The sequence below is a fragment of the Wyeomyia smithii genome, chromosome 3 (genome assembly GCF_029784165.1).
Source record: "Wyeomyia smithii strain HCP4-BCI-WySm-NY-G18 chromosome 3, ASM2978416v1, whole genome shotgun sequence".
Lineage (NCBI taxonomy): Eukaryota > Metazoa > Arthropoda > Insecta > Diptera > Culicidae > Wyeomyia > Wyeomyia smithii.
Window position 1 is genome coordinate 125,474,388 of NC_073696.1, and position 23,135 is coordinate 125,497,522.

A 23,135-nucleotide genomic window follows, 5' to 3' on the forward strand; every position below is an offset into this window, starting at 1 on the left:
CGAAATCAGAATATATTTAACATCCAAAAAATTGTGATGTTTAAGTAAACTTAGGTTTCAGGCGAACGATCTGTTTGGGGGCGACCGTAGTTCATTTTCATGAGCCGTTCGCCCATACATGATAACACTGTCTTCAACCGGAGCAGCAATTAGCATTCATCGTTACCACAGAATCCCGTTAAGATACTATCAGTAACGTGAAAATGATTGCATATATATTAGAGTGGGGAATCGTTATATGGAAAAAACGAAACTTGATAGCAGGAGCCAGAACCAATTTTTTTTTGTTCTATTTGGGGTCCCAAACAATCCTAAATTTATCGGAAGTCGATTGATTTTGTCCCCGCTTGGTGCATTGCATTTCAAATTTTTATGGAGATTTGTATGGAAAAAACAACTTTTTTGCATTGCATTGCTTAAACCATAGGTTTCATGACTTTAAATGTTAAGTTTTTTGATGCCTAACAACTTGGCCGAAAAAACTAAAAAGAGGATGTCCCAAAAAAATACTAGAGCTGTTCAAAGTTGAGTATGACGAAACTCATGTTGCAAATCATTTTTTCTGCCAACACTGCCAGTGTACCGTATTTTCATCAGAAGTAACCTCTGAAACACGTTGTAGATTCTACCTACGCCTAGAATATTGACCTAAATGTGTTTGTTTGATCAAGCTGAGTGAATAAACTCGTTACGACAGGTTACTTATGATGGGAATCCTTCTGACGCCGGTACATTGGTAATGTTGGCAGAAAACAAGATTTTCTGTATTTAAATCGACATACTCAACTTTTTTTTTTCTTCATCTATAATTTATTTGACACGGCACAAATACAATTTAATGTTTAACGGCGCCAATGATATCTGGTAGCTTACTTTCTAAAGTATCTTAATAACTAAAAGCAAATTTAGTAAATAAATAAAATTATTTTTTTACGAGCTGAAACTAAATCTAACTTAAAGCTAGAATGTTTTGCATTAAAAGCACTGATTTGTTGTTTGATGGTTTTCCATCGCCATAGGTAAGCAGCATATTGAATATGTTCCGCTGCTGGGCCAAGATATTACGGACTGGCATATTGGGTTGTCTCCCTCGGGACCTGAGAGTATCGTGCGGGTCTAGTTGCTGTTTCCGGATCCGGGGTCTTAACGTGTTCTTGTCGTTTGGTTGGATGTAGGCGGAAGGAAATAGGATTAAACTGGGGCGTGGATGGATTTCAGGAAAACGTATATAAGGGACATGTAGGATAGGTCACGGCTCGCCAAGACATCACGAACAGGAACAGCCGGCTGCCTACTTTCGGCCTGCAGGGAAGCTATTAATTTAGACCTGGCGTCACGGTGTACAGGGCATGACCAAACCACATGCTCTATGTCGTGATAACCCTCACCACAGGCACAGATACCACTTTCCACGAGCCCAACACGACGGAGATGCGCGTCAAATCTATAGTGATTGGACATAAGCCGGGACATCATGCAAATGAAATCCCGACCTACATCCAACATACTCAACTTTGAACAGCTATAACTCTTCTTGGGAACATTCTAGCTCTTCAGTGTCTTCTGCAAAGTTGTAAGGCATCTATAATACTATACTTTAACATAATGTAGTGCATCATTAGAGCATTATTCAGCTCTCTAGAAAGGTAAATGCAAAAAAGTATGTTTTCCCATATTAATTTTCATACAAATTTGAATTACAATGCGCCAAGCGGAGACAAAATTACTCGACTTCAGGTAAGTTTAGGGTTGTTTGGGGCCCCAGAAGGAACCAATATGGGCAAAAATGATGACAAAAGTTCAAACCCATTTCATTAATGTTTTCTCCGATAGAATATTTTCAGACAACTTTCATTTGAAAGCTTACACCCTGAACTAGCATTTGGTGAGGAAAAACCCGAGGTGTATTAAAGCTGCATAATATGCCGCTTTGGACATGACGTGTGGACTGTGGAGGCATTCAAATGGAGAAGCCAATTCCCAAATTGGTCCCGTACTGATTGATGGTCGGCACTTTTCGGCTGTTTCTGATGCACGATGCGTTTCAATATACAGCGATTGAAAGCTGATGGTGTGGCAGAAAAATACGCCAGAGAGCTGGATCAACGGATCATTTAATAGCAGGAGGAACGAGTGGAAGACATAAATGGGCTGTGAAGTAGTATTTGTAGTGCCATTGAATAGACTGTGAGAGAGGTGATAGGTACGACGTGTGGAAGACAGCGTCGGACGAGAAGAACTGTGCGAAGGGGTCGCACGCTCACTGCGGTTAAGCGTCAGAACAGAGAGAGTTACAGAAAGGCAAGAGCTGTCGAAAATAGAATCCATCTTCGGAAGAAGCGCTACTCACCAGCGTAGAAGACAACTTTGGCAGAAACGACGTAACGTTACGTTACGTTACGAGGCTTCTACAGAACAGTCAACAGACTTAGAAGCCGGAATTTCCCTGTGCCCGTGATGTGTAATGAAATGGACGGCAAACTGCTTATGAATAAACTGACGGTAGCAGCCAGGTGGCAAAAGCACTTTCAGGTGCTATTGAACGGTGAGGAGTAAGATGAGTAAAACAAAATTAAGAGAACTACGAGCGACGAACAAGCTGTGGAGCCATCAACACAAAAAGAGGTTTAAAAGTCGATCAGTGAATCTATTCCGCGATTCAAAATTTTCGCAACAAATGCAGCTTGCTGGATTTTGCAACGAGGTTTTAGCGTATCAAGGCCAAGTAATTGGCAGCGGTCAGGATGCGGTGGGAGATTTTCCGGATCACGCTAGGGTTGATCACGTAATGCAAGTCGGACAAATCTTTTCTGAACACGTTCGATCCGTAGCCACCAAGCTAACTGATAAGGGTACCAAATCAAGCTAAAACTTTCAAGTGATGGTCGTACTAGAGAACAATATAAGATTTTGAAACAGTGAGGATCTTTGTAGCCACGGTGAATTTTTGCAATAAATCCCAGCTGTCAAGTCGCTTTTGATATTATGCTGGCATGACGTAGGTGGAAAGTGAGCTGAGCGTTAAGTAGAATACCAAGGTCGCAACACGGTCCATTAATGTGGTAATCCAATAAAATCGGGTTCAAAATGCTGGAATATTATGACCTCACATTTTCCTATACTAATTATCAGTTCCTATGGCCCCAATTGACGAAAACATTAACATATCTTGCCATCGACGACAATGGTCGATTATACCGAGGCAGCTTCAGGTCGACCGTGTATACCAAATTACAGCCGACTTTTAACCGTAGCATTGCATCATTGAAGAGTAGCGCAAAAAGGAAAGGTCCCATATTACTACCTAGATTCATTTGTGAAATGCGACGAAACACAAGAACGAAGCTTCACGCTCAGTATTTTTCCACAAAAATACGACCGTGGGCACGATGCTCCTAGCCGCATTTTACGCAATAATATGCTATGGTCAATACGATCGAAAGCTGCCTTCAAATCAGTTTAGATGACATCAATTTGCGCTTTTTGTTCGATATGTGAAATTCAAGTAAGTAGTAGAAACTAAGCGGTTCGGCATGAAACCATGCTGCGCAGTGAAAATGTAATCGTAAGTGGAAGGGAGCATGATGTTACTAATTATAATCTAGAACAATTTGATAATTCCTGACATTTTGTGGATTACCAGATTTTATCATACTGAGGATCTGGGCAAATGTCCGAACGACTAGGAAGGCCTCATATGCCCAATCTACAAGAAGGGACTTCGACTGGATTGTTGCAACTATCAAAGCATTCCGTTGCTTATCTCTGGACTTCTCCCTGCTGGTCTCGAGGTACGATGCTGGCCTAACAAGCCAGTCGTCGTATGTTCGAGTCCCGGCTCGGGAGAGACTGTTAGTGTCAGTGGGATCGTAGCGCTAGCCCCGCAATTGTCCTGTACACTTAACAGTCGGCTCCGAAGTCTGTGTATAGTAAAACAGAAGGTCGAATCCGATACGGAATGTAGCACCAAGGCTTTGCTTTTTGCTTATCTCTGCATAAAAAGGGCTCTTCCCTATCCTGTTCTTCAGATTGATACCTTTAACGATATCCTTCGTCGGCGAATACCACGTTGGTTTTCAACAGGGGCGTTCTACGACGGATCAAATGTTCCTCCTGCGACAGATCCTCGATATGTTCCGGGAGTTTTTTTTTGTTAGAGGAATATAATTGGACACCAACATCGTTGTGAACTTTTGTAATAGATTTTAAGGCGGCAAACGAAACAGATTATGCTGGAACGCGGTTCACCCGCAACACCAGCGCCTCCAGCTTACTGTTCAACATGGCCTTTGAAGGTGCAGTACGAAGAGCAAACGTGCAAAGCCCGTAGGGCCGTGGAGGAGACTTTTAGGCCTTTTAAGAGGAAAGCGGCAAGCTTGAATTATTGCTGATAACAACACCATACATAAATTTCAAATAAGCATTCAGACTAGAAATCGCACATATTTGTGCCTTTCAGAAAATACTTCAATTGGATCGGGTACGCACGAGCTCAAAATTGTTCGAAACACTAGTCATTCTCTACCGACTTGAGGCAAGCGTATTACTTGTAGAAGACCTAAACGTTCTTGGTGCTGTGGACTATTTTCGAAGGGGATTTGAAATATTTCCGCAACGCAACGAGAACTGTATACGATGAAAGAAACAATATTTTGGTGATGTACAGTTAAAGACCTAATGAAATGGAGACGATTTGTTCATAAACCACTATGGTTCTAGACTGAGTATTTTTAAATGTAATTTTTTAAATGCAAATGTACGAAAGGTACGTGAAAACAAATGCTATAAAATAATGGTACATTTTGATTTGACTTCTGAGTATAATAATTGTTTTTCAGATCGTTCATTATAACTGTACTTTACCAGGTAGATGTAATTTTTCATGAAATTCCAAAAGGCATTAACGTTAGTATTCAATGTCAGTTTATATAAATTAATAATAATAATAATATATTCATTTTATCATAGCAAATATTTCGATAATGGCTCATGAAATCGGCTATAATTTTGACAGCACCCTATTCCACTATGCTGCTGCAATTGGCAGAGCTGCTGTTCTGCACTACGGTACTTACCTAACGCAGCAGTCCTCCCGGGACTTGAGCGACAGTTTCACGATGTCAACGAAGACCGGAACGACGACCCACTCGTTGCTTTTTGACCTAGGGATAGACGACGATGATGGCGTTGCAGCTGCTGCTGCTGCCGCTGTCGCTGGTCGTCGCTTTTTATTTACACTAGTTTCTCCTTCCGTCTGTTTGCTCCATAAATTGCCACAACCTTCCGCGTGACGCTGCATGCAGTCCAATTGTTGGCTGGTCGTTGTCGAGAGTTTACTCCACTGCTCGGAGCAATGGTGCAAAATGCAGATTGGGTGCATAACAGGGGAAAACAGAATAGTATAATAATGGTAAGCAGAGAGATCAAGTTGAAAGACAACGCAACTACAATGTGAAGATAAAATTAATTAACGTTACCAGCTACGCACATATAGACATCTGTTTTGGGGTGGCTTTTTAGGTTTCAGGGCAATCACAATTACCCAACCAATGTGAGCGTGTGTTTGAGGATGTAACCTTCCGAATTAGCTATCAAAAATTGCTAATAGGTTAAATTATTTATTAAAAGCATTACCGCTTGTTGTTTTTAATTTTATAATTTCAGGAACCCCTTACGTATCATAGAGCACTTAGCTTAACACTGATAAGCTGCAATTTTCGAGAGGCTTGTTGCACATTGTCAGGCACTTCTCGCAGTTTAATGAATACTGTGGAAAAAGTGGAAACATCCTGCCGCAAATATCCAGGCTTTGTTGTTCCATACCACAAACAATCCACTAGATAATGTAACATTTCATTTTAGAGATTGCACTCGCAGAATTGTTTTTTTGTAAGCGTGTCGAGATGAAATAGGTCTAACTTACGATTGAAATCATACTGTGTTGGAAATTTTTGCGAATCAAATTAAAGTAATTCAAAAATCATTTAAATTTCAAATTAAAATGAATTTAAATATCAACAGAAAGCATTTAAATGACGGATTTTTGCGCTATTACTAATCTGCATACTTTGTATTTCCGAAATTAAGTTGGACTAACTTTCAAATGGAATTATTTTTTTAATAGAAACGGGATTTCTTTAAGGATGAGCGGGTCTTGTCAAATGTTTGTAATACGAGGAAAATATTTATTTATTGCTATTGCTGAGACCAAATACTATGCTCGCGACAAAAGCGAAGAAATTCATGTCAATCAAGTCTGATTTGCTCAAACAATTAATTATCATACTGATATCACTGCATAGCTGTTCAGTTCATATTCCCTGCTATATACTTCTTTTTTTTTCAATTTTAAAACCGAAAATTGTCATGGATAAGATGAGCTATGTTGACCATATTTTTATTAGTTCAGGTAAATTTCCCTTTCACAGGATTCTTGAGAATTATCAAATCATTTCTAGCAAAAAAAAACGGTTCTATGTCCATTGAAGCTTTTTTGAACGAAATAAATAAATGGCAAAATCTAGGTAGATAATCGATTTTTCATTACCCTAGCTATGAATTTGTAATCGAAACATCACTTAGAAGTTGCTGTTAAATTGTTTTAACCAATTCGAAATTTATTGGTTCTCTCGGACAGCTTAATTTTGTGCATATGTTTCGCCATCAACCATCACTAATTGCGTGGTTAAGGATCTAAGCACCTGTTTAAATTCTGCGAGTGTTGTAAGCTATTGAATATTGATCGGTACGAACGATTTACTACTGTTGTTGGCCGATGTTATACGAGAGAAATATAGACCGACTCACATTAATATTATTGATAACCATAAACTAACACGCATTATAATTCATGGATGGTAACGTATGTTTTTCGCTGGATATTGCTAATCGCAACTGGAAGATGCCGTGGTGATGTTGTCTGACACCCACAGCGCACGTAAACAAATTTTGCAGGACTCTGGTAATTATATTTTCATAGAATATTCATAACCATATCAAGGCTAGTCGATGCGATTAAGTTGTGCAACGCGATTCTGCAGGCGCCAAAAAGTTGCGGTTTCATGCATATTATTAACAAACATGTTCCATTCAATGCTGCCTTCAACTTTTGTGAGCATAAAATTTCTATGCCTTCACCTCGCACAATGCGGTCTTTCATTCGCCACATGACATCCCTTCCAGCCCATTGCTATTCCGATCCTTGTTCCATTATTTATTTTAGCCCGAATGAGTACAGCGTACAGGTATGTACCGAAGCGAAGGGGGGGCTAACATTAATTTAATTTTTTCCACAATATATTACCGTGATTTGTAATCTAGCAATAGGCGGTATATCCAGTGACTCCAGGATGGCGGTGGCGCTGTTGTAGTTCCCCACCAGGAGGCAATACTGGGCTGCGCCGCTCCAAAGCTCCACCTTGTCGTTGCGGTCCTGAATGTTTTGGCACTGACGAATGAAAATGGAACGATAAGAGGATTTATAACAACGTAAAATATTTGAGAGATGTGGTTAAAATGGCATATTTCATTCAACGATTCGCAGAAATCAATTTCGGTGTCGATGGAAGCAACAGGATACGCTCATACTGGGAGTGTGTAGAGTAAATTTGTGTAATTGTTCTTGTTGTATGAATTTATAGCAACATATGCAGAAAGCTGATAAAAACGAAACAACGGTACTGGTTAATGTGTTTTCGAAAACGGTGGTTATACTACTAATATGAATATCCGATGAGCTTAAAATATGTATCTAAATATGCGCTTGCATTGTTAGTTTAGATAATGATGGATGGATCGAAGAATAACTTGAAATAACAACATACAGTCAAACCGGTAATCCATTAATTTGAAAATTGCCATTGCTAATTAGTAAATCAGTTAGTTATGGTGAGATAAGGCCGAAGGTTGACGTAGGCAAACGTTGAAGTGGCTCGTATTGCTCTGAATTCTCGACACAGACTTAAATGTTTGAATTTGATTGTAATTTGTAATCGATGTTGTTGCAGATCATTTCGAACTACACTGGATTCCAAACGACTATTTTTGCCTCTTACGGTCGTGTCCGGAATAAATATGGAGATGAATTCTTTGTATGCTATCGTATTTAGCCGTGAGGAGAAGTTCTGCGAAAATGCAGAGTTACACAGATAATGGAAATCAAAAAAATATATTTTTGAAATTGTACTGATCGCGGTTGACGAATGAACATTAAGAAGAAAAAACTTTCGTTTATAATTAGGCTGACTAGCATTCCGTTTCGTGGTCCCCGTGGTTCTGTGGTTAGCGATGTCGGTCGGCTAGCTCTCCCACACGGTTGTGATATCGGGTTCGATTCCCGATCGAGTCGAGGATCTGGAAATTTTCTCGACTCAGCACTGGGGCACGGTGTATCGTTGTACTTATCCTACACATGCAAAATGTGCCAAAAACAATATCGATAACGAATTCTCTCAACTAATCTAGTTGATCGAGACCGCTATTAGCCCCAAGGCTAAGCGTGCGATATTGTTTAGCATTCCGTAACACAAGTTCGTCAAAGTAGTTTTTGATTGTTTGTTTTGCTTTGCTTAATAAAAATTTCCAAGTATCCCGTTTTCCCGATTTGATTGAAAGAGCACTTTTATTTCTTCTCATTTTGCAGACGTTTCGCCTTGATATTAACCGCCAGTCGATTCAACGATGTACAATAACAACAATATAATTGTTGATTGTTTTATCGTGTTCAAGGTAAAATGTTATGATTTGCGAATCCTAACGAAAAAATCTGATCAAGATTTTACAGGTTGATCATTGCGTTTTTGGATGCTCCGGACAATTCTTACTAGGTAAAAGCCATTTTGTCGTTTGCCGATTTTACTCAAGAATGGTGTATTCAAGCTACTTTTATTGTCACCGAACCAGTTTAGACTTTCTAGTAACAAGTACAAACTGTACAATAGAAGTCTGTATTCTAGTTTCATTGAGCGAACTTAGAGAACTTTAGGTCGACATCCAAGAAAGTTCTGGTCTCTTGTTCAATCTAACGGAAGGAAAATGGATTTCCAGTTTCGATTTTTTCGGTGATTTGTCTACTAACACAGTTTTGTCCTAGTGCGTCAGATTAGATCGATGCTGCATTACGTGATACTCCGCAGGACAGCTTTGATTGTGTAGTATTTCGAGTCGCAGAAACGTACGTTTTGAGCGTAATATAAAAGCTGAAAAGCTTAATGTTACAACTCTGCTCGAACCGGCACGCGCAGGCATCTTGGCTACAGAAGGCAAAAGTGAAGGTAGCAGCCATACAAGAAGAGCGTTGGCTTAAAGCCAGAGATCGTCAATTCCGGGCGGTTGACTCGAACGCGGACACTTCTTTCAGGTACCAGTTCTACTACAGTGGCGGCGACAGAGTTGGAACTAGGCGTCGGTTTCTAGTTACTAAAAAATCAAATATAGCGTGCCAGCGAATTAACGTGTACGCGAGGACAAACGATAAAACCGATGATGTAAAAGAGAAGTTCTATGACCTCCTCAAGAAAACGTTTGGGGAGTGCCCACAACACGACCTAAAGATCGTCATCGGAGATATGAACGCACAAGTCGGACGAGAGCAGTTCTTTCACCCCGTTTTGGTAGGGAAAACCTTCTTTCTACCACCACCTGTAATACCCATTTTGCACGTCTGAACATTCGGAAGCACACCTACAGACACCACCAATGGAGACGCCTGCACCCTGATCACTATCTCGTGATAGGCTAGATTCGCGCTCGGATGTTCAGCGTGTTCAAATTTAGATCGGCGAAAAAGATACGTCTGGACATCAAGAGGCTATCCGCGAAAGGAGTTGCTGCAGAGTATACTCGGAAAGTTGATATACGGATCGGTGAACCAGCTGTAGTGGACCTGAACGAGCAGTGGAAACATATCCATGACGCGGTCAGCGATACAGCGCGAGAAGTGATAAACATGACTTCGAGAATCACGCATAGTCTGTGGTTCGATGCTGAGTGTCTAGAAGCGACGTAAGAGAAGAACCGGGCCTACGCCAAGACGTTAGTAGCAGCTAATCGTATGACGCGTCAGATGCGGAAAAAAAATATCAGGAGGCAAGAGCTGCCGAAAAGAGGTTTCACCGCCGTAAAAAACGAGAGCACTACGATCACGTCCTCGCGGTGGCGGAGTATTGCTTTATCAGGCACAACACGAGAAGCTTCTATAGAACGATTAACGGAATCAGGAACAGGACCGTGCCAGTACCTGTCATGTAATGACAGGGAGGGAAACTTGATTACCGATAAACCGTAGGTGGCCAGGCGCTGGAAGCAACATTTTTAAGGTGTGTTGAATGGTAAGTAAAGGTAGAAGAGTCGTCGAGGGGAACAAGTTTCGAGAACACAACTTGCAGACACATTATTTGCTTATAGATTTTAAGGCGGCGTACGATTTAGCGAAACGAGCTGTGACAAATTATGCTTGAACACGGCAAAACTAAATAAACTGTTACGTGCTACACTTAACGGTTTTATTTTATGCGTCAGAACGGCGGGCGAATTTACGGACGCGTTTGTGACGTTAGATGGTCTGAAGCAAGGTGGAGGGGTGTCGAACTTGCTGTTCAACATCGGGCTCTCGGACTTGTGAAGTCTCACATCAATCAGTTTTTCTAAATTTGAAGTCTCACATGTTTCTGGGCTTCGCGGACGACATTGATATCATTGGTGTTAACCGTAGAGCTGCTGAGAAGGCCTTTACGGCTCTTAGAAGGAAAACTGCGAGAATTGGAATCATCAAAATCACTGCCAAAAAGAAAGTACATGGTGGCCGGCAGAGAGCGTGGTAGTTCTGCGAGTGTTGGTGCTGCGGTGGAGATGGATGGTGATACTTTCGAAGTGGTCGACGAATTTGTTTATCTTTGTACTCCGAGGTGAAGAGACGGATTGCGGCATCGAATAGGGCCTATTACGGATTGCGTAGCCAGCTCAGGTCCTGTAGCCTACAGATTCGTATGAAATTAGCGCTCTATATGACTCTGATCCTCCCGGTGGGGCTCTACGGACATAAATCGTGGACGTGAAAGGAGTCCGATCGACGAGCGCTTGGGGTCTTTGAGCGTAGAAACCTGCGATCAATACTCGGAGGTAAACTAGAAAATGGGGTGTGGTGCAAGCGCATGAATCACGAGCTGTACGAAGTATACAAACACGCTGATATTGCCAAGTTGATGAAACACGGCAGTTTATAGTGGGCTGGCCACGCAGCACAGAAGGCAGTTAAGGTAATATTTAGCAGAGAACCGGATAGAGGCTGGTGATCTCGAGGCAAAACTCGCACGCGCTGGATGTGTATTGTCGAAAAGGATGCCAAAGCAGCGGGTGTAAGAGGAGACTGAAGAGGTGCAGTCCGAGTTTAGCGGAGGTGTATTCTGGATTCGGCATAGGATCTCAACGATCTGGCGCTACAAAAGTAAAGTAAAAGTACGAAAGCTGAAATACTCTACTTGTCTAAGACCATACAGAACTCCGACGTCAAGCTATTTAATCTCTCAAGCAGTTTATTGCTTACTGCCAACTATCAAGGAATCACGTTATTGAATGCTTGCTCTGAAAATAGTAGTTAAAACAGTGCTGTTTGAATCGTGTAAAATATACATTGCTTGTGACCAACATGAATTTTACCCCAAGAAATTCGTCGCAACCAATCTGTCACAGTTCTCATCGTCGTGTACTCGCTTACTAGATGCAGGATAGACTTCAGGGCAACTTTCGATCCCGTAAATCAAGGCATCCTTCCCCAAAAGCAGGATGAACTGGAACTTTCTATCGTGCTTGTGGGGTGCTCTCGATTATACCTGACTGACAGAGTTGTATGTGTTGGTATTAGGTAGACACATACTGAGCAATTCACTAGTTTTTCTGGACTGCCGCAAGGAAGCAATCTGGGCCCACTTTTGTTCTCAATCCCCATCAACGACATTACTACTATATTACCGCGAGGAGCACGGCTCCTCTGCCAGAAACTACAAAAGTTGCTTGATGCCTTCGGTGATAGCAGCAACCGAATTTGCCTTACACTGGCCGTAGATAAATGTTACGTCATCATCTTCAGCAGAAAACTACAACCAATCAGCTTTACGTACAGCTTGTCTGGACAGCTTACATTCCGGACACACAACGAGGATGTCATCTGAAGAGCTAACAGTCATCTTTGGAGTTGTCGAGATCCAGTGTGCATGGAATCCTTGTACTGCGTCCTGGTACGTTCTGTTATTGCTTGTTGCTTTGCGTTCATGTTGTTCGTATGGCACTAAGGCATCTTCCCTGGTATAACGCTACAAACCTGCCTCCATATGAGCCCCGCTGCATGCTATTAGGGATTGAGCCGTTGAAAAATAGGAGATCCAACGCACAAGTCATCCGTGAGATTTTGAGTTTTAAATTTCACTGCTCAAGTTCAACTTGTTTGCCCTCGAGTTCAACCACTCGCCACAGATGATCAAGGAGCGCAGCGCTCGAGGCTCGCATGTGTTCTTGTGGTTTTTTATCACAGGCTTCCACCAGCTGTCACTTCAGGAGTTTTCCATCTGGATGCTTTTAGAGCAGCAGGCTTCTACCTCTAGCATACACTGTGTTTGCTACTTCGAATATCACAAACCTAGTTAAATATCACAAGCACAACCGTAGTAAACATCACAAACCGCAATGAACCACCCAAGGGGGTGAAGTCAAGCAGTTTTATCGTAACTCAATATAGCGTCGTTTGTTTACGACAGTTAGGAGAGAGCAGCTATCTGTTGTAATTTGAATATTCTACTCGATACATCCAACTCAGCGATGTTTTCTACAAGCTACAAACTCGGAACAGCATATTTTTAAAATACAATCAGATGTGCAGAAGCGGCGAGAACACTGATTCCTGCTTTTGTTTGGCTTCCAGAAGCAAGCAGATTTCATAATTTGCAGACGAAGATAATCCTGCACCACCGATGTTTTTTTTTGTTCAATCGTGGGGAATCTTGAAAATTAAACTATTAGTAAGTTTTTTACACAATACGAGCTGCATTATTCACATGTGAGTTGAGAATATACCTTTACTATTTGAAAAATTGCGGCTGTATTATTCACCTGTGAGTTTAAATTCAACTTGACTCCACGCAAAATGAACGGATGAAACAAAAAGCGCATTTTTCTTCAGATCACATAATATGCTCAAACAATAACTTAACAAACAAACTCGAAAATCTAGCTGCTAACGCGGTTATCAACTCTCCCCTACTGTTGCTTGCGCATGCGAGGAAACGTCAAAGTACCAACGGTTGGTGCCAAAAGTAGGCGATGTTGGGTACGCTGGTTTAATAGGCAATCTGACAGCCACTTCTACCCCCTGGAACCACCCCTGTCAGTATTTAACAAAAACGCTGCATAGGACGTCAGGGCGGTGCGATGACAACCAACTGCATAAGTGTCACCAGCATCAGTGCATCATTATCCCGGAGGTTGCTACGGACCGAGTTTCGTGATGTTCCACCTGAGAAGGAGCGGAATTCTTTTGGCGCCGGTGGCGTCTAGAGCTGAACAAAATCAGTTCGACTAAAGAGGATGGAGCCATTCCTATCCGCCAATCACTCCAGGAAACATAGTCATCCAACGTTGAATCAAATACAAGTAGAAAATAAATTGATAGTGTAGAAATATAAGTAGTTGCTAATATAACAGACGTGTAGAATAAATCCGTTTCATATTTGCACCAGTTACGGATTTACTACCAGAACGTGCGCGGGTTGCGCACCAAAATTGACGCATTCTTTCTGGCTGTTTCTGAAGGTGATTACGATTTAATTGTACTAACTGAAACTTGGCTCGACGATCATATTCTCTCGACACAATTGTTTGGAAATCGCTACACTGTGTTCCGGAATGATAGATCTCGATCGAATAGTCAAAAGACGCGCGGCGGAGGTATTCTGATAGCTGTTTCGGTAAAACTAAATTGCCGTATTAATCCTGCACCTATTTATGACACTATTGAGCAGCTGTGGGTGATAGTTCAAACATCTTGTAACAACATCAGCGTTGGCGTAGTATACTTGTCACCTGACCGAAAATCGGATTCACAGCTCATTCACCAGCATATCGATTCGATAGGTATGGTACATTCTCGTTTAAAAACTCAGGATGAAGCATTACTTTTCGGCGACTACAACCAGTCCAGTTTGCGATGGTCTACTTCACCCAACGGGCAACCTCTGGTGAACACACTACGTTCCCACATGACTGCCTGTTGTTGCTCTCTTTTTGATGGTTTTTGTCTACACGGGTTGACCCAAATCAATACAGTTTTAATTGATGACGACCGCATGCTAGATCTCATATTAGCTAACGGCCAAGCAATCCAAAATTGTTCTGTATCGATTCCCCATGAACCACTGGTGAATCTCGAAACTGTGCATCCTGCTATCGTTATCTCGTTAAGCGTCTCTCAACCAATGGTCATCGAACAACCATCAGAAAGCAGGCGTCTAAATTTTCGTCGTGCTGACTATACCGCACTTTGCGCAGCGCTCTCGGAAGTCGATTGGGGTGCTCTATTGGAACGGTCTTCTGGTATCGACGATGCGGTGAATTCTTTCAACAATGCAATTGATGTTTTATCCAGACAGTGCCATTCTGTGAACCACCTCGAAAACCAGCGTGGTCGAATCTACGTCTCCGTACGCTTAAGCGCTTACGATCAGCTGCGCTTCGGCAATATTGCTCTCATCGCTCATCATTCTACAAAAATAAGTCGAACATTGCCAGCCGCCAGTATCGCAACTACAACCGGTTTTTATACAATCGGTACGTAAAACGCATTCAAAATAACCTTCGAACACATCCAAAACAATTCTGGTCGTTTGTGAATACTAAGCGCAAGGAACACGGATTACCATCTTCCATGTTTCTGGGTGATTGCGTTGCTAACAATGAGCGCAAGAAATGTGATCTATTTGCCGAGCAGTTTCAGCAGATTTTCAATGATTTTGTTGCCTCTCCTGAACAAGTCAACAATGCCAGCAATGCAGCTCCCCGTGATGTTTTCTCATTTAGACTACCGCTCATAACGCCAGATATTGTTACCGCCGGTCTTAGTAAGCTTAAAGCTTCCTATATCGTTGGACCAGATGGTATTCCATCCGCGGTTCTTAAGCAATGTGGAGAAGTCCTCTGCTCGCCAATCGCTAAGCTTTTCAATTTATCTGTGCAACAATGTAAATCCCTGACCGCTGGAAATTCTCGTATCTTTTTCCTGTTCACAAAAAAGGTGATAAGCGCAACGTTACCAACTATCGAGGGATCACATCCTTGTGTGCTTGCTCCAAGCTGTTTGAAATAATTGTGAACGACGCTTTGTTTGCTAGCTGTAAACATTATACTGACACCGAGCAGCACGGGTTTTTTTCCAAAAAGATCAGTAACCACAAATTTAATGCAGTTCGTCTCACGATGTGTGCAGACTAAGGACTGTGGCTTCCAAACCGATGCTATTTACTTAGACCTGAAAGCTGCGTTCGATAGAGTGGACCATGGGATACTGCTAGATAAAATGCAAAGGCTTGGTATGACTGCAGAATCCGTAAGCTGGTTCAAATCATACTTGACTGATCGTAAAGTTTGTGTAAAAGTAGGATCAGCCGTCTCGGACTGCTTTTCCAATATGTCAGGTGTTCCACAAGGCATCAATTTGGGCCCGCTACTTTTCACAATCTTCATCAACGATGCTGCTCTACAGTTGCCTCCTAACTGTCGGCTGTTCTATGCTGATGATACCAAACTGTTCAAAGTAATAAAATGTTTACGCGATTGCATGGAGCTTCAGGAGCATTTGGATACGTTTGCGAATTGGTGCAAAACGAACTGCTTAACGTTAAGTATAGAAAAGTGCAACTCAATTTCATTTAGTAAAAAACGTTCGCAAATCGTGTATGAATATACCATAGCAAACCACCGTCTTCTCCGTGTAGGATGTAAGAAAAATCTAGGTGTCATTTTGCTAAGGCTAATCGGCAGTTAGGATTTATATTCAAGATTGCCGATGAATTTCGTGATCCGTTATGCCTCAAATCACTTTACTGTTCCTTCGTGAGATCGATTCTAGAGGCCAGTTCTATAGTATGGAGTCCTTTCCACGCAAATTGGGCACACAGAATAGAAATGGTACAAAAGAAATTCATCCGCTATGCGCTTCGCTTTCTCTCATGGCGGGATCCACTGAGCTTACCACCGTATGGAAATCGTTGCCGACTTCTTGGCATCCAACCATTGGAACATCGACGAAAAACCGCTCAGGCCGTCTTTATAGCGAAGTTACTGACTGGCCACATCGATTGCCCAAGTATTCTGGCTTAACTCGATTTATACGCTCCCGAAATACCATTACGTCAAAGAAATTTTATTCATTTGGCACCACGCAGGCGACTTTATGGTTCTAACGACCCGATTCGTGCCGTATGCCACCGCTTCAATGAATTCTACCAACTTTTCGACTTCAATTTGCCGATCAACGCCTTTCGTCAGCGAATTTTAGATGTTACCGAATAACTGTACTTTTAATTTAATTTAATTATTCATTAAGACTAATCATTGTTAGATGAATGTTGAGTGTTAAATAAATAGTAAATAATAATAAATAGTTTGAATAGTTCTCTATTAGTAAGTGAATTTTATTTTGGCAGCGAAAAGTCCTAATAGAAACCGTGGAAACTGTTCACGTGGTTTTCCGATTTTGTATACAGTTCACTCACAAGGAAAGGGAGCCAACCCCGGGAATCTTTGGAGTATTTCCCATCATTCTAGATGGCGAAGTCGATTGGGTTCGGGTGCAGTGAACTCGGCGGCCATTCCGAGCTTGGAATGAACCATGGAAAATGTTCCGCAATCCAGAGTTGGGTTTGCTTCGCTTTACGAGACGGAGGTGACTCCTGTTGGAGAACACAATTTCTAGACCCAAAAATAGAATTTGCTCACGGTTCGACGACGTTCTGCAGAATTTGATCTTGATCAGGGACTAAACCAGCGGAGTCCAGCCATCATGGTTGGTTGCGGCGCAAACCATCACAGATGCGTGTTTCTATCTTCTTATTTACAAACTGTAGTACGATTAAGAGTTCCTCGTCCGTCGCTCTCGCTCTTTCTACCCGTCTAAGTTACTGGTAGTCTCAACCGCGGGCGTTGGCGAGAGTCTCTGAACAATGCCTCAGAGTCGGTACGCTTTTCCTTAGTTTTCGCAGGTTACCGGGGAAATGCTTGAATTGCCGATGGAAAAAAGTATTTAGCGGATACAAACTTTTATTCTCAGTTTTTTCTTGCTTTCCACTTTCTTATATTCTCTTCACTTTTCGGGGCCGCTTTTTGTTCACCTTTGTACCACCTGTTCTTTCCACCTTTGTCAATAACAGACTCCACTCAATAAGGCGTCGTACACAAATTACGTAACGCATGAAGGGGGGGGGGGAGGGGGGTTAAGTCTGCGTTACTTATTGTTACATAGGGGGGAGGGGGGGGTGTAATTGAGATCGTTACGTAACTGTGATGTTTGCTCAAAACTGCAAATTTTGAGGGGGGACAGGTTGTCCAGCGTTACGTAATTTTAGGGGGGGGGGGGTCATATCGAACGTAACTTATCGTGACATAGGGGGGGGGGTCTGAAATCTAGGTTTTTAGCGTTACGTAATTTGTGTACGACGCCTAAGAGCCTTTGCCGGCCTTGTTGGTGAATGAAAACGTCCAGAACTTGGGCCGTGTCCCAGCCAAAACCGGAGTCTTCCCGACTTATTCTAGAGTAAGTGCTGCGGGTTTTCCAAATCTAAACTGCGGGGTCCTGGGGAAGTGAAAACATGCGTTCCGTTAGCTTTCTGGCGAGGGCACTCTTTGGCCAAACGGTGTAGGGCGGCTTGGCTTACCTATTGTCCACAAAAATCACTTCTGTTCATTGTTACTATTCACGCTTTTATTTCGCTTCTTTTAAACCTTAACGGTCTGCTTCGATCCATCGACTTTTTAAGAGTGAACGGATTCGATCCTCGATCGGATCAACAGGTTATTGCTCTACGTAAACGGTCATTACCCTCGCCAAGTAAATAAGCATCTCTCAAAACTTCTGCACACACGTAAGTTTAGCAGCTTACCAGGCTTACGGACAATGTCTTTCTGTTGTTGAGGGGCTGTCCAATGCAGTCTCATGTGCAACGTGATAATTAATATTGAAGTAATGTAGCAGTTCAATTACCGGACCCTGTAGTATAGCTTCGACAAGATTTTGTGAATGTAATTATAAATAATAATAAATAATATTGCATACACGCAAAACTTTTCCTTATTACTTTAGAAGCAATAGCGCAAAATTACCTTTTAGGTAACAAATCCATTACTTAAAAAGCAACAAAATTCTTCCCCAGTCAAGTAACAACACATACTGTCATATATTTAGCACGTGTTATGAGAGTACGACTATCTAATAATGGTCGTTTCACCCACATGCAACGTTTTTTCTGTCGAAAAATGCTCCCTTTCCACCTCAAGTCAAAAAAAATCACACACCGTCGCATAAGTTGCACATGTTACAAGTTTTTTCAATCTCCAATTCATCCGGTGGGCGTGTATTAGTTCGCTCGTTGTATGCATACGGAGTAGCGAAAAAATATGACAAGAGCTGCCAAGCAACATTTTCCCCGTCACAGAGTATGCAAACGTTGATGATTTCAAAGACTTGAAATGCGCCTTAAAATGACATCACGATCTGTAAACTGCGTTAGAGAAAAATGAAAACATTCGCTTTCTTGCAAGCTATTTACAGCACATAATCATTGGTTCATGGAAACTCATTTGGACCTGTTTGAATATACAAAACTCGTGCCCATCCAGAACAATATTCGCAACTTCGGCAACTCTGGTCAGACAGTATTACATATTTCCATTTCAAGTAAACACTGGGGGACGAAACGAAAGTGTTTCTAATTGGACATTTGATGTTGACGGTTGAGATTCTGATTATGTGTGAATGAAGGGAGACAAAAATGAACCAGATCGTTGCATCAATACAAATGCAGCGAGTAAAGTCTTGCCAACACATGCATTGCGGTGCTTGGCTGTATGTTCTCCTGCAGAAACACATACAAGCGTGTGGCCGTCATAATTTTTATTACTTTTTGTTTGTTACTTTTTGTGTATAATGCGCAGTCATAAGACACAAAAAGTAATAAAAATTGCCCAAAAGTAATAAAATATTCCCCGTTTGCGTTGGGTGTATAGACTCAAATCTGAATTACCTGAATGTGTTGTAGCGATAAAGTCATTATGCGGCGCTAGTGTACAAGTTATTTAGAAGGTATTTCTGTTTAGAAATATACACGGAACTTTTGATTAATATTGTTCTTGCTTGTTCAGCCTGTAGTAATATATTCTGCTGACTTTGTGAACTTTTGCTAAAATAAGATTCATCAAACCCCCAACGAGATTTTATTCTGTTCCACGAATTCACGTTGACTTAGCGGTTTGCTTACTATGCATATTGTAAAGGTAGAGCTGTGTATTTTTCGCAGTGTTGAGAGATAGTTAAATTGCCAATTGGTTTTTCTGATAATTATGAATTTACTCAAAGCTCAAAGCAAACCAAACCCTCACCACTACCGCTAAACCTTATACTATATTTAATTTTTTCTTAAGTCCCATCAGCCGGGGTGAGATTGTGCCATCCAACCCGTGACTTGTCAGCCATCTTTTGAGCTATTCGAGGAAACTTATTCAAGAATGATTGGTCCTTTTTTTCAGCCATCCCAATGGTTTGTATGGCACAATCTTACTTCGACTCACGGTACTTTGAACTCCCTCAGCATGAAGTAAAAATATATGTAGCAATGAACTATCGAAAGAAAGTTGAATAAAAAAATAATGCATAAGAATTTACCTTCAATATTTCGTTGGCCACCAGCAGCCGAAGTTTGGCAGACCATTCCAGATAGCTTTCAAGGTTGCATGTTTTTTTGCCGTCGAGTGCAACTCGTCCGACCGGAAAGCTGCTCCCAAAGGGCCGTGGAGTAAAGTCCTCCCGGTTTGGATCTTTGAGTAAACTAGCACTACATTGCACGAATTCCTCCGGCCCTACGTGTTTTGCCAGATTTCGCTCGATAAGACAGAGAAGTTGTGCTAGCTGTGAAGCGTTCGGCCATTTTATTGATTCAGTCTAGTTGAAAGGATTGCAATGGAAGAAGTTCAACAAATAAATGTTTATTATATAACTTTCGGATGTTACTATGAGAGAGATTTAAATATTGCCATAAGAGTTTGATGATTGAAACGTACCTTATTGTCAACAGTTGATTGATAGCTTTTAAGTTCCTCTTCGTGTTTCTCAAGTTCGGTTAGGCGAGCTAACAAGGCACAAAGTAGTTCGGACACCACTTGAGCTAATTCGGTGTTTGCGCATCTATCGTATCAGTGAGAAAACAAAAGCAAACAAAGCACGACACAATTTTATTAGAACGGATATCCTACTGACAACGGTGATTTCCGGCCATAGTTTACGTGTGGCACTGCGGGGAAAAGATTCGCCACTGCTCGGCAGACAGTGAAGGCTACCTACCTAGCTACGATATGTTTAACGTGGTTCATCATTCGTTCATCGCGAAAGTCGTACGGGAACATCTTGGTCCACACGGCCAGCAGAGGCACCAGCCGATCGAATGGTTTTGGATCGGGAATCGATTCCAGCAGCTTCCCCAGCAGTTCGTGCGTGCGGATGAAAAACCGGCTCGAGAGCAAAAACGAAAAAGCATACTCCTGTGCATGTCCGGAGTAAGACGGATGATACATAATTTAATTTCCGTTTCATGTTCACATTTTGGTGCAATCGTACATTGTATGAGTTATCGCAGGGTTGCCAATCCGTTTTGGTGAAATTCGAAGCCGAATAAAACAGTAAATAGCAAAATTAAAATAAAATAAGAGATGAAAATTAGAAAAAGAATATTGGAAATGAAAATGAAAAATCAAATCACTGTAGCAAAGTATAGAAAAAGGAAATGGACTGTCCACATAAGCACTGATGATGGTTGTATGTAGCAACCGAAATACGTATCTGCGGACGGTATTCGATTAAAGGATATTCGATTTTTTTGTAGTCAATATTCAAAAAAAATGTAAAAGGAAAATAAAAAAGAAAATTTGAAAAAGAAATGGAATTGAAACAAAAATAAAGAGGAAAATGGAAACTGGATAATAAAATAAGAAACCCATAAGTTATATGAAAATCTAAGAGAAACAGGAGGAAAGAGAAGTTTATTAAAGGGATTTAGGTTACAAAGTTATGATTGAGAAAAGCAAAAGAAAAATATTAGAGAAAAATCGAAGGAGTTAATAAAGACAAAAAGTGTTTGGAACATAAAAAATATATTGAAAATTGAAAATAATGAGGTAGCAATTAAAAAATGGTGTAGAAGAGATAACAAACGAAAGAAATCATGTTTTGTTTTAAGCTACAAACTGTACAATTCTGCATGTTTGACAACCCTGTTGGGTACATATAGGACCGGCATACTATCTTCCACAATGCTTACCTGGTCTAGGTCATCGGCGTTGGTGGGCATCAGCAAATCGATGAGTGATTCCAGTGGTCCGGACACGATATTGCCGTTTCCGTACATAATTCCGCCCGTGCCAAGCGCCGTGTTCTGCGAGAAGGTAGATACATCGAAATTGGCTGAATTAGGTTAATTTTGGTGATATGAGATCTGGGAAGTTGTTAATTGAAACGAGATTGGATTGTGAAATTGGGTTAGCGAAAATTATCAATGTTCTGGTTTGGACGCCCCTCAACCGAAGGGTGTGCATTATAATTGACTAGATTCCAGATAACATTAGGCGTTGGAATTGTCCTTCAACGACGTAAGCCAGCTAACTCAAAATTATTTTCATTCGAACGTAGAGATAAACAAGACTAGCCAGAAATCTATTTAATAAGGCTATTTATGTCATAGGCATTATGTGAGGATTTATGTTATTTGTACAGTGACGAAATTACCTTGCTTATAGCTTGATTATACCATTGACAATAATGACGAAATTCTGCATTCATATTAATTTCTGCAGGAATGAAACAAAACCCATAATTTAATAGTTGTGGTTAAGTTTTGAAGTGAGTCATAACTTTGCATTTTGGCCGTAAACATCTTTGCCGTCCACCTAACGAAAGAATTGCAGGAGAGAACTTATTGAATGTGAAAAGATATCCATGGCAACTGGAGGGGGGCCATCCACATACCACGTTGACAGATTTTTAATGATTTTGACCCCCCCCCTCCCCCTCCGTGGACAACTGCCCATATAAATTCTAAAAAAAATGTATGATCCGTGGACATTAGCCAACCCCTCCCCCCCCAAAGCTGTCCACGTGGTATGTGGATGGCCGCAGGCATCCATTTGTTTTCAATATTAAACCAGACAGGAAAAGTACTTTTTCCGAATTATCATCGCAAGTGTTTTGAATAACAAATGGAAGTAAACAAAGTTTTGCACGATTGACATTATCATTAGCGGTTTGATCATTTTCTTACTTGCTCCATTACGTGAGAATGGTTCACGTCGTGTGTATCTGTGATCTTCGCGTTCTGTTTTCGTTGGGCTAAAGGTGCAAGCAATATTCCAGCTAAAGGATTTGACATTCGGTATATAAACACAAAAGAGACACTTTCCCAGTAGGTCTGATTAGTAGAGATTCTGATTAGAAAACCATTTTGAGAGCCTTGGAATCAACTAATTCTCACGTCTTTTAAAATAGTTGAACTAGAAGCTTAGAGTAGTCAAATCATCATAAAAATTTATTCCGCTCTGTGAGCTTGTTTTTAGCCAACGTCAAGTATGCTTCAAATTTGATTATATAAATACCTAATTCCGCATGATTAATATGAAATTATTTCCGGTGTTTTAACCAGAAAACACAAATTGTAACTATCCTTCGTTTCCCTCTGTTCTGTTCGCTTTGTGCGTTAGAGTGCGGAGATAATTTAATCCGTTTCGGAATATATAATTCATCATAATTAAATCTCCGAGTGATCAACTAGAACAAAACAATTTAATTACAGTGGCTAAAGCTGCTTAAGATGTACGCATCAGAACGAGAAGGAAAT

The 23,135-nt window shown here is 41.2% G+C and overlaps 1 protein-coding gene across 5 annotated transcripts in view; it reads right to left on the minus strand.

The window, feature by feature from the left end:
* LOC129730037 (ras-GEF domain-containing family member 1B-A) overlaps positions 1-23,135 on the minus strand; it is a 109,830-nt gene that overhangs the window by 46,176 nt on the left and 40,519 nt on the right. For all 5 annotated transcript variants that reach the window (XM_055689013.1, XM_055689010.1, XM_055689012.1 and 2 more), the window contains 6 exons: positions 21,567-21,680; positions 20,594-20,790; positions 20,314-20,437; positions 19,919-20,194; positions 7,304-7,447; positions 5,076-5,341 (listed from right to left, as the gene is read on the minus strand). In XM_055689013.1, the coding sequence (XP_055544988.1) occupies positions 5,076-5,341; positions 7,304-7,447; positions 19,919-20,194; positions 20,314-20,437; positions 20,594-20,790; positions 21,567-21,653 (1,094 nt within the window). In that variant the 5' untranslated portion in view covers positions 21,654-21,680. The remainder of the gene's footprint in view (positions 1-5,075; positions 5,342-7,303; positions 7,448-19,918; positions 20,195-20,313; positions 20,438-20,593; positions 20,791-21,566; positions 21,681-23,135) is intronic.